The 11,549-nt window shown below is 39.8% G+C and overlaps 1 protein-coding gene across 1 annotated transcript; it reads right to left on the reverse strand. All coding sequences in view use genetic code 11, as the record gives it.

Moving 5' to 3' along the window:
- Window positions 1-2,056: 2,056 nt before the first annotated feature.
- Window positions 2,057-7,643, reverse strand: EGR_06249 (Single-minded; the record flags this gene model as incomplete). The annotated part of the gene is made up of 8 exons (XM_024495498.1): window positions 2,057-2,657; window positions 4,286-4,433; window positions 4,510-4,616; window positions 5,142-5,338; window positions 5,408-5,493; window positions 5,799-5,916; window positions 5,964-6,053; window positions 7,191-7,643. 8 exons carry the CDS (start codon window positions 7,641-7,643, stop codon window positions 2,057-2,059), a joined length of 1,800 nt encoding a protein of 599 aa, XP_024350129.1.
- Window positions 7,644-11,549: the final 3,906 nt, after the last annotated feature.

Consider the following 11,549-nt stretch of genomic DNA (forward strand, 5'->3'; position numbering starts at 1 on the left):
TTTAGGGAGCAGTGATTTATTTCTATTTTTTTGCCCTCTTTTTTCTGTATTTATTGGTGCATTTTGCATTTTGTGCCTTCCTTCATATTTTTCTTTCTTTTTATTCCCTCTTCCTCTACTTAGTTGATTTGTTTCCTCCTTTTTTTCTTTGCCTTCTTTTGTTCATCGTTCTTTTCCGCTGTTACTCTTTATCTTTTTTGGCCTTTTTTTGCTCTATTTTTCAACTTATTTATATTTTTTGTCATTTTTCTCTCTACTATTATTTCTTTCCTTTTTTCGTTTTTTCCTGATAGCTTTTCCTTTTTTTTGCTCTTTTTATTTTTTTACACGGATTTGCCAATTTCCCTCATTTTTTAGGAATTTCTTTTTTTCTTTATTGATTTATTTTTTTTTAGATATTTCCTTTTAACGGTTTTCTCGTACTCACTTTTGGTTTTTTTTTTAATCTTTTTAAATTATATGTCTATTGGTCATGTCTGTTCTTTGCTGGTAGCATTTTATTTAATATATGGGTACTTGGATTAATTCTGTCAGAATTCGTATAATTAAACAAATATGGAGAAGTTTCTTACCTTTAGCCTTGGAATTAGTTGATTACAGTGCAAAGTTACTCGTAAAACTGTTTAAGCAATAACCAGACCAAATTTTTTATGCTAATTTTACCCATTGTTTGTTTACCATTTGAAAGCTTCAGAGTATCTGAATAATTACTCAAAGCATTTTCCTCTATTTTTCAAGGTAGTAAGTTTATTAAGTGCTGCCTTCCTAAAACTATTTGTTTCGTAATGTACTGCACATTAGCCTCTGCTAATTAGTCCCCAAATAGCTTTGTTATCAATCAAAATATTTGCTGTAACAGAATTATCAGTACATAGTTTGCGATATATCAATTGATTGACCATTGATGTAAAAGGGCTGTGGAACTTTTTTGTTTTAAAAGCATTTATCTTTGGCAAACATATGAAACATGATAAAATTTCTTTGTCAAAGCAACCCTCTCATGAGGTCTTATGCGTCAGCACTGCTGAAAAGTCCACGAGGAACAAAGCTAATTCATATTCCACTTAAAGCTTAATTAAAATTAATCAAATCTTTTCTTAAATTAAAACCTGTTCACAACTCCCAGTAGTAATTGCCGATTAAATGAGAATCGCTTTCTGACCTATTACTTTGTTCTTCATCGAAGTACTGATTCGTTTCGAAGTGTCAGACGGCTTGGCCCGATCAAGACCAAGTTGCTAACGGCCTTGCGGCTAAGAGCAGCTGTATATTTTTCGCTATCCTTAACCCCCGATTATGTTGCCACCCTACTCGTGCCATGACGACTACCACTTCGTGACTCCTTAACGGCACAGATCAATGTTCCAGTACCTATTATCGTGCTGCTGAATAAGCGACCTTCTACCAGGTTTTGCGAGGCGACATTGTGGAACCAAACTTTTCCAGTCACTTAATTTTGGTATTAAAAGCAACAAGTATGGATAATTTGCGACACAGGTTTAGTCAATTCATAATTTTGGGAGAGTAGGCTGTGTTAAATGAAGGCGATTGAATTTAGGGTTCAAATTAGAAATGCTAAATCAAAGTTATATAAATTGAAGCTAAATATGATTGGTTTTGAATAAGGATTGAAAGTTGTAGGATAATTGTTTAATTACACTAAATTGTAACTGTATAGGTTACAAGAGAGGGTCGTCACATGGTTTACGCTAGTTCGGAGGAGATGTGAAGCAGTAGGAGAGGATAAGAGGTCTTTACACGCCTCGACACTAGCTGTAAATCCGGTTTTACTAAAAACGGCTTTGCTACCTCTTAATATGCAAGGTCCCGAAACATTTACAGAGAAAGGTAGAGGTGATTACCACTCCAATGTTCTGATTTACAACAAAGCAATAGTGAATATAACTTCAAAGCTGCACAAAGTAGCGGGCTTAACCATCAGTTTGGAAGTCTTTGATACGAAACGTATCAAACTATGGCACTTATTTACCCTCAATTATATACATTTAAATTAACTGTCAATGAAGCACACAAGGTTGCATTTTCATCTGATGTTCTAACTTTGATAATAATAGGACGGATCCTGCCAATATTCGGGAAAATTGGCATCAACTTGGTAGCTTCCTAACTGTTCCAAGTAGCTATTGGTAACCATAGGGATAAAGGACGAGGGAATGGATGATGAGGGAACGGAAGATGAGGGAATGGAGGAGTCGCTAAAAGGCCCTCCAAAATAAGGAGCCTCTTCCACTATCCCTAAGTTTAACGGCGAGACAGACATCCCTGTGGGTTGTTGCACTACGATCCCACTTTGATTTGCGTAGGCATCACTTATTAAGCCGGCGTGATTCGGCTGGGGTGGAGGCTGATAAGAGGTTGAAGGATTGGAAGAAACATACCATACGTCCCCTCCGCCACCTTCTGTGCCTCCATTAAGATTTTGATAAAAATCAACATTGGAGATAGGAACACTTGATTCACAGTTGTAGAGAGGCTGCAATGCTTCGATTTGTAGAGCATTTTGTGAAGGGTATGAGCGTTTGCGTCTGGATGAATTCGTGGGTTTCGAAGCCAAAGTGCGGCCGCAATTTGAAGTCTCAATAGAGTCGACCTGGAGCTGTTTAACATCGAACTTCCTCCTGGCCGCTTGAATTTCCCTAGGAGAAAAAATTATCTTTACTCAGTTACGAAAACATCAAAGCTTTGCTTGAAGCTATGCTGCCATGCGGTGTGTAGATGTGAGAAATGTGGTTTATTTTATAACCCAAATTACGTGCTGATAGTGTAGGAAATGGGTCATAATTCAAGAACTCTGAGTGGCGCCATAAACACAAATTCGCAGCACACACTCAGGTTTGTGAGCATCTTCTTTTCATCAAAGCAAAAAAGGTATAAGTTAATTTAAAATTATTGAATGAGGCTCTCATCAAAGTTGGAAATTACTCACCCATAGTTCAAAGATGAGTAAAAAAAGATTTCTGACTTATTGTTGTTGTTTTTCTTTAACTTTTAAAGTTAATCGTAACATTTCTATCCTCGTGAAAGGGATTCTACAGAACTGTAGAATTGATCATAAACAAAACAAGCTCTTTTGTATCACCGCTTAAAACTGGAGTTACGGATCTTGCTGTTGTTTAACATCATGGCGAATGGTTAAAGCTTTCATGTTGAATCGCTATTGATGACACTGAAGATGATGAGAAGGCAGACCAGTTCACATCCATCGTAGTAGAGAAAGTTTGGCAAATTCGATGGAAATTCTGACGACTGCGGCAGTTGCAGTAGTAGTAGCGACATTAACAAATGGTTACAAAATCCCGCACACAGGAACACGAACATCCATCCTAAGTGTGCTTGTGTGTGTGTGTGCATGCGTACTTGAGCAGGAAAATGCCGAAAAGATGAGTGTGAGCACTCCCTTCGCATAACTGGGCCATGCAGGTGGTGTGGATGAAATTGTCAGCAAACACGCAGCGAGATGGTCAAAAGTTGTTGCAATCGTCCGCGCTTTTCTAACACGTGAGACCATTGGATTTAAAACAGGGGGATTGGATGGGGAGAGGAAATCTGACCCACCTTGGTCACGCAATATCACTGACCTGGTTTGGAATCTTGGCACGTTCCTCTTCATTCTCAGGGGGTCGATTCACGCAGACAGAGGAAAGGCCACGTGATAACTTAGTAACTGTGTTATCGCAGTCGACAGTAGATTGACAATAAAGCGACTTGACTACTTTGTGGCAGATTACATTACCACCTTACAAGTTACATCATTAATGAATCTGCTGCAGGTACAGAGGCATAACTTAAGGACTCTGAATAGTGCCTTAAACGCAAATATTTCTAGCCACTACGTCAACTTTAAGGTTTATTTTCATAGAATTTGTGTTAAACCCTCCCATTAATTTTTTATCGCATAGTGCATTATCACTTGTTTAAAAACTTTTTTATTGTGGACTTCAAGCGTTGTGATATGCATTCACTTTTACTTAAATGATATGAATCGCTTGATGACCATGTCGTGAGATTTCAAACAGTACAGAACTTAGCATAAAGGAAGAAATTTTCCGAAACGCGATTTGCTGACTACCATTAGCCGACCACCTAAATTGGGAACTACAGTGAGAAATATGCACTTAGCAGAATATGCACAATGCCCCTATAGAATTATTTCGGTAAATACTTTAGATGGGTATGAAGTCTTGCAATTTAATGAGAAACACAACCTTATGCCGCTTATTGTAGGGAAGCTGATCCTCCATTACGTTCGTGGTGGATAACTTACGCGAGGACATAGGTAACACCGACTACACAGTCCGACTTTGACCCACGAGCGTTTCGGAGGATCGTTGCATGCGTTTGGGCCCACACCCATCCACCATGTTTGCATAGAAGTCGAAAGTAGCGCGTTGTTACTTGACCCTTGGTTAACACTGTAAAGACGAAAGTAAGGACCGTCAAGAACTTATGGCTCGGCCTTTACAAAAGGACCTGAGAAATACATCTTACGTGTTATGTGACACTCTTCAAGCTCATTGGCGTCTCCAAGGTGGATCAACTGGTAGAGCGATTTATCGATGATATCCCTGGCCTGGTAACCGGTTAGGACTTGAAGCCTGCCGAAAGTGGAAGGTTGTGGTAACCCTAAATCAGCCAATTTAAGCACACAGCACTGCTTTTGCTTTGATGCTTATTTACGTTATAAAATGTTCCTTCAGCAATCGTGACTCAACTTAGTTTCTGCACCACCCCAAACCCTTACCTTTTTGGACGTGACACACATGATATCTTGTCTGACACGCTTCGGATTAAGCTCATGATTAGTCGCGTGCTAATGCTAAGTTATAATTTTTTAACTTTGGCATCAAAAGTTAGGGCATTGAAAAAATGAGTAAATCAGAGGTGTCTCTTTTAATATAAAAAATGGCATTCCATCCACACTTCTAGTGAGTTGAATTTCTTAAGAGTCAGAAGGGGTCACTTTTAAGCTCAAATGCTACTTGAACTTTTTGAATTTCCTTATTACATTTTCCTTGGTGGTCGATGGATCCAAACATCCTTCCTTCAGCACATGTAAGACAGTTTGAACACCTGGATACGTTAAGCGCAGGAGACGGATTCATTCACAAAGAAATACTTACTGTTCATCAGCATAGGTTATTTCCAAACCTAGGCTGGCACGAAACATAAACATATCCCGACTCATCTTAACATCAGTCGAGTTTCCATTCACCGAGGGTAAAGTGGAGGCGATTCCACACAGCCATTGAACCACCTTTCTAGGACCTCCTCTGACATCAAACATACCAGCTGTGATATACCCTCCGTAATGCAGAACCTACGATAAAAACAATTATAGTTTTCAAACCATTCTACAAAAAAGTGCCTCTTGATTTAGCTGACCTACCTTGTAGCCTTCGGAGCTTAGTCCACTATTACGTTTAGAGAGGACGCACTTTACTCGAACGGTAAATCGACGCTCGAATCGAAATTCTAATGGAGATTGAGAGAGGAGGGAAGATGAATGCAAGGTCAGGGAGGCGTTGGATTTTGTGCAATAAAACCTGGCTTATTTACAAACATGGAAAGGGGGAGAGGTGACATGTTTTTCAACATCACCTTTACTGTATTTTACGTTTTTTCCATCCCTCCTCAATCCAGCCCGATGTGATAAAATTATATTGGGAATGATTAAAACACAACTGAACTGGGATAGAATTCCCACAAACATCTGGGAAATGTGCAACATTCACTGTACAGGAAGTCGATCGGTAAGCTTTCTACTGAGACTTTAGCACCTGTATTCAGGCGATCTATTTGACTCAATTCCGAAGGGTGCAACTCGAGAACCTCCTCTAGTTCCTCCTGGTCTTCCTCTTTGACAATGGCCACGAACGGAGCCCCTGTCACATCCCACTACAGTAAAGAAGAGGGTTTACTTGAAATCGATTCAAATTTCTCACCTTAGCCAAGCCCAGTAGTGTTTTTACAGTTTCGCCAATGTAGATTACCGAGCCAGAGCCGGAGATGATCAAAGGAAAACCATCCAGAGCCTAAATTGTTTAAGATGAGCCAATAATAATATTATTATTGTGCGTATATAAGATGGGAATAAATTACCTCAAGCATAATGTTACTTAAGGAACTTTGTGTCGGCAAACCCTGGAGTTTGTTTCTTTCATCTGCAATAGAAAAGTTGTCATAATTGTAAATAGTTTTTATTGTGTACGCTTTTAGTTCTTGAAGTAACTATTACTTGGGGATTAAATGTAGTTCTGATCTCCCTAAAAGTGATTTCTGTATCTTTTTACTGGGATCTGTAATGCTTTGCGACAATAGCGCAACTGTTTACTTCACTCCTGACTACAGTGCGTGTTCGTATAAGGACAGTCTTTCCACTATACGAAAACGCTTCTCTCAGATGAAACTCGCTGCCCCGGTTGCCCTCATTGCCTACCTCTCATCTTCCCACTTCTCCCTGTTTGTTCTCCAGCATCTCCTCCGTCTAATGTCATAAAAATCTGTGACGCTTTCATCTGGCATAATATGACAAAAAAAGAGAGAAAAAGGACATTAAAAGGTTAATTTAACCATCATCTTCTCAGCTCACTACTTAATTATTTTGTTTTTGAGGGCCATTGTTCTTGAGGGTGCCTCCATCGCCCACCCCTTTCCTGATAATTCTTCTCTACTTGCTCATGTAATGGGCTAGCAGAAACACATGGCACGTTTTTGTGTATGGAGGAAATTTGCTGCAGTTAGAGTCTAAAGTAGATTTTATTTTTGATTTTTTACCATCACTTTTCGTTTCTGTTGCAAGGCAGCCTTACACTATGTGTGAATCAGATTAATCTACCATAATGACATCTTGGGTTTTATTTTGTTGTAAAACTCTGAATGCATTGCATGGGCACGGAGGTATTAAAATAGTCAAAGAGAGAAATTTAAGTAAAATTTTAACTGGTCTACTAGCTCGAGACTTTTTTACGTTAATAAAGCAATGACCTTATCAGTGCGCTGCTGCTAAAAACAAAACTAATCTCTTTGCTAGCCTTAAATCATAAAAATAAATAAGGTTTTGCAGGCACACAAAAGATAGTTGCTAACATTGACTTACGTGATAGAAGCATTCCTCTCATTGTCAGAAAATTTGTCGTTAGACGAACTATAGAGGCCTTATCCAGCATTACCTTCGCGGTAGTGGGTAAAGGGAGCAAATGCGACAGACATTCGTATTCATTGTTCTCATTCTTACGCCGCTTGCGAGCAGCATTTTTCGATTTTTCCCTGGCCTCCGGTGAGAGGGGATATGCAAAAGTCGCGTCGCTTGTTGGGGCAATAAAGTTGGTTGATTCGCTCCTCCCACTGATGCTGCTACTGATGGTACTGCTGATGCTGGCAACTGCATCGTCGGATATGGCAGTCTGGAGATCTGCTGCAGTTCCATAATTCCCAGAGTGTTGCAAAGATAACCAGGCTTCATGTGACGTAGACTGATGATAGTCATGGTATTGCCTTTGGGCACACTGTTGATACAAATGATCTGGTGGATAAGGGGCTTGATATGAAGAACTTTGTTCCGTTAACAGTGCATCATAGCAGTCATGGAGAGGAAACTGCGAATTATAATCAGGTGTACCCATGAAACTAAAAAAAATGGGTGGGCCGTGAGGTTTAAGTCCAAAAATAGAGCAAAAAATACCTTAATCAAGGTGCAAGCAAATGAAACGACAACACTGATGCATCTTACTGGGAACTATTCATCAAAAAACGAGGAATCATCCTCAAGTGATTTAGGGTGGAACAGTGGTTTTATATTTGTTTTAAATAAATGAAATACATTCACCAATCAGCTTTCTTGGTCTGATCGGAAGCAGGCTTTCATTCTATTGGATAATTGACATTGTGCGATCAGCCAATAGGAAAGGCCTATTGTTGTCACATTCAATGGAGACTTTGAATTTATTGTTTGGCCCCGAATTGAAGCTAGATCTGACGCCAAATCTTCTTCTTGCCTTTAAATCAAATTGCACAAAAATTTGATATTCGCAAAGTAAATACTTTGCGCATTCAACATGTATTTTAGGGAGCGGTGAAGTCAACTTGAAAGAGTTTTGCAACTGTGGAAGCAGGAATAGAAGAAAGTACTGTATTTTTTAAATGTTGATATAGCGCCAATCTACACCTAGGGGCATAAAACCTTTTGGCTAATTAACTGAATCCAAACCGCCTGAGGGTATCTCAGTTGCGTATGAAATAATTTGGGTTAAATAACGGCAAAATGTCACCCCTACAAATGCTTTCCTTAAGGTACCTTCTCGTTTATTCGATACTGTCTGGTTGGATGAGAGCTTAGGTCATATAAAGCAGGTTAATGCACCAATTCATTTCTTTGTTGAGTGATGGCAATCCAGTTAACTCAACAGCATTGGTAACAGTGGATTTTTACTTAAACCATTCTTCACTATACACACACCCACTTGTGCACCCACCATGTCTGTTTGATGACATAAGACGAGCAAACAATGCCAATATCTCCGCGGCCTATATTTGGTCCAGGTAGGCAAGTAAGTGAGGTGGGTAGAAGGGAAAGAGATATTCTCTTGAGAAGGGGTACTGCGTGTCCACTTATCCACAAATTGGAACGCATAAACCACAAAGGCGTCCGGCACCGGAGTCCAACATAGAGGTATTAAATCATCAACATGTAGATTGTGATCCCCATAGCAACTGACGATATCGAATCATCGTTAGCCTCATCGCCTGAACTAGATACGTATTTTTTGAAGCCTTCGCTGAATATGAATTCACAATGCTCCGTTCACGGTCATCCTGAGACTTAGTGATATCATTTGTTGGTTGTGAAGTAAATCACTGCACCATGAGTAAAAGGAACCGATCATATCGATATAGTTGGGTTCATTTAAAACTAATTTTTTTTACATGTCAGTCAAGTGCATATATTAGCATATATCATGCAAGCTTTTCCTTCATTTGGCCAATGCATGCTGCCAATAAGTTCAAAGCATTTCACTGTAAGATTTTTAAATTAACTGATAGTTCACAAATGCAGTTTTTGGGCATCGATGGAGGCGGCAGCAACGAAACTCAGTTTTACACTAGTAAATACTTGTAGTTGTTACCGTGATCCGTTTCACTCTTAGTAACAAATGGTGATGGTAAGACAATCACCCTGGTAACCAGATTTGATCAATTGTACAACACATATTGAATAATACGGGGGTAGATGAGCGTCAGATTAATTTTGTTTGAGCTTTAGAGGTCAAAGAGTTGCAAATTAGTAGAAGCAGTCCAAAAAGAAAAACTCCAATGTGTAATGCTTGCATACTTTAGCTCAAAATTTTGCACTACTTGTGTTATTTCGTCAATGGGAGATAGACATAAATAACGAAGTAAATGAGCAGTCGAAACAACTTTGTCATAATGGTGCTGCAATGATGAAAATTGCAATTTGATGCAATTTGCAAACAATCACAGGTCAGCAGCAGAAATGCGATCTGACTACTGGATACACATTCCTCTCAAAATCACACAACGTTTTCACTCATGCAAACTGCGTTCATTGTCACTTATTCCCACCACAGAAGCTGCATCAAGTGGGGCTTTTAAGACACCATTGTTACCAGGATTTAAACAATTAATCACGACCTGCTAATAATGTTTGCAAAGATGTCCACTAGTATCCACCTTTTTTACTATTTCATTAATGTAGCTTCTATTAATTTGGTTTCAAGAAACTCAGAACCAAGTTCGGAGTCAATTAGAGGCTCACTGGCTGCTTTGTATCCCAAAAGCATTTATCAACGAATCCTAAAAGCCAAAGGATTTCATACTACGTGCATAAAGCCCTAAAAAGTTGATCTCGATACAACAGTCCCTATTAGTAATATACGTTAAGTGGAAATGAAAGATGCATTAAAAAGAATTACGTCAAACAGATGTCAACAAGTAGTGCTGTTATGGATCCCTGGTTCTGGTGACATTTGGATGTTAAACTGGAGTATGAATAGCAGGTATGAGCTAAATGATCACAGACCTATTGCGGTGTTTGATGTGTGGCTGGCGGTAGACACAAGTCATCACACCTTCCCACCTCAAAGGTAGTCATCGAGGATGGTGACGTGAATAGGAGACGGGATTTCGGTAGCCGGTCAAGATTGCGGCCGGGGATCGTCTCGTTCCACCAACAATCGCGTAAGAAGGGAACCAATCTGGGCCATTCTCACACTTTCGCAAACGGACAAGAACATAGTCATCACCGCAACTTTAGCATGGGCCAATGGGCGCCACCATGGGATGTGAATGCGTAAATAGGAGAGGAAAAAATGTGAGGGGAAGAAGGTAATAGATGGATTGGTTGATAGATGGATGCGACAATGGACTTTTATCTATCCCTGTAAACTACAGGAGTGCTGAATTTGGACTTTTACTTGATTGTCAGACATTCTGTGGTTATGCATGCGATGCCTCAGCACCGAAGTTTTCCACTCGATGGTGGTGTAACGATCGCGACGCGCCTCGACCAGTAGGGAGAGGGGGGTATTTTACGAACGCCAGGTGGCCATATGCACACCCCTTGCCCCTACTCTCCCTGCACTCGGTTCCCCGACCCGCCACAACGTCTCTGCCACCCCGATTGGTTTGAAAAGAAGCCATCCTGTCTGGCACCTACGCTGGGTGTACTAAGGCAAAGCAGCAAATTCAAGCATAAAAAAAGTTGCAGGAGATGAAATGAAGTGACGGAGTAAAACCTTTGTGGCAACAAAAAAAACAGAATGTGAGCACAGTCCAAATTATGCGTCTACTTTCAATTACCTCCAATTCTCAAGGCCAGAAATATACTCCGATTTGTTTTGCGTTTATTTCGTTAGTAAAGGGTACTTCTGTTTCCAATAGACTAGCCATTTGTTAAACAATCCCACGACGTTAAGATCATATGCTAACAAATATTTGGGAGGGGGGCAGGGCCACAACTCCTCACAGATGTGATGATAACTTTGTGACAGCGTCTGAAGCACAAAAGTGTTGCCATGCTCACCAAGTATCCTAATTACAAATGACGATGGAGAGGTGCCTCTGAATCCAGAAGAAGAATGATTGAATAAGAGCTTAGTAAAATTGTGCCCAAATAAAAAATCAGCGAGTCTCTGCTTACGATTTACGTATGAACAGACGTAGACAACAAAAACAACAACAAACAATTTAAAATTTCCAATCCAAAACCTTCCCATCAAATTTCATCATGAAATATTCTCATCAAAACGACAATTGAAAAATGTGGGTAGCATTAATGTTATTCGAGAAAAAAATAGATGATTTAGTGTTTTGTGGCAAATACAAAATGCCTCATTACTGAATGGAGAGATGCCTTCCAGAAACGCCACATGATGCTTCCATACATACTCAGATACACCAGCAGCACTGTCGTTGGAACAGACCAGTGGCACTGATGGCCCATTGGAGAATAAAAAGTTACTTGCACAAATTTGGGCTTAGAATAGGACAAACTCTTGGGCACATGCCACCAA

This window comes from Echinococcus granulosus (assembly GCF_000524195.1).
Source record: "Echinococcus granulosus chromosome Unknown EG_S00053, whole genome shotgun sequence".
Lineage (NCBI taxonomy): Eukaryota > Metazoa > Platyhelminthes > Cestoda > Cyclophyllidea > Taeniidae > Echinococcus > Echinococcus granulosus.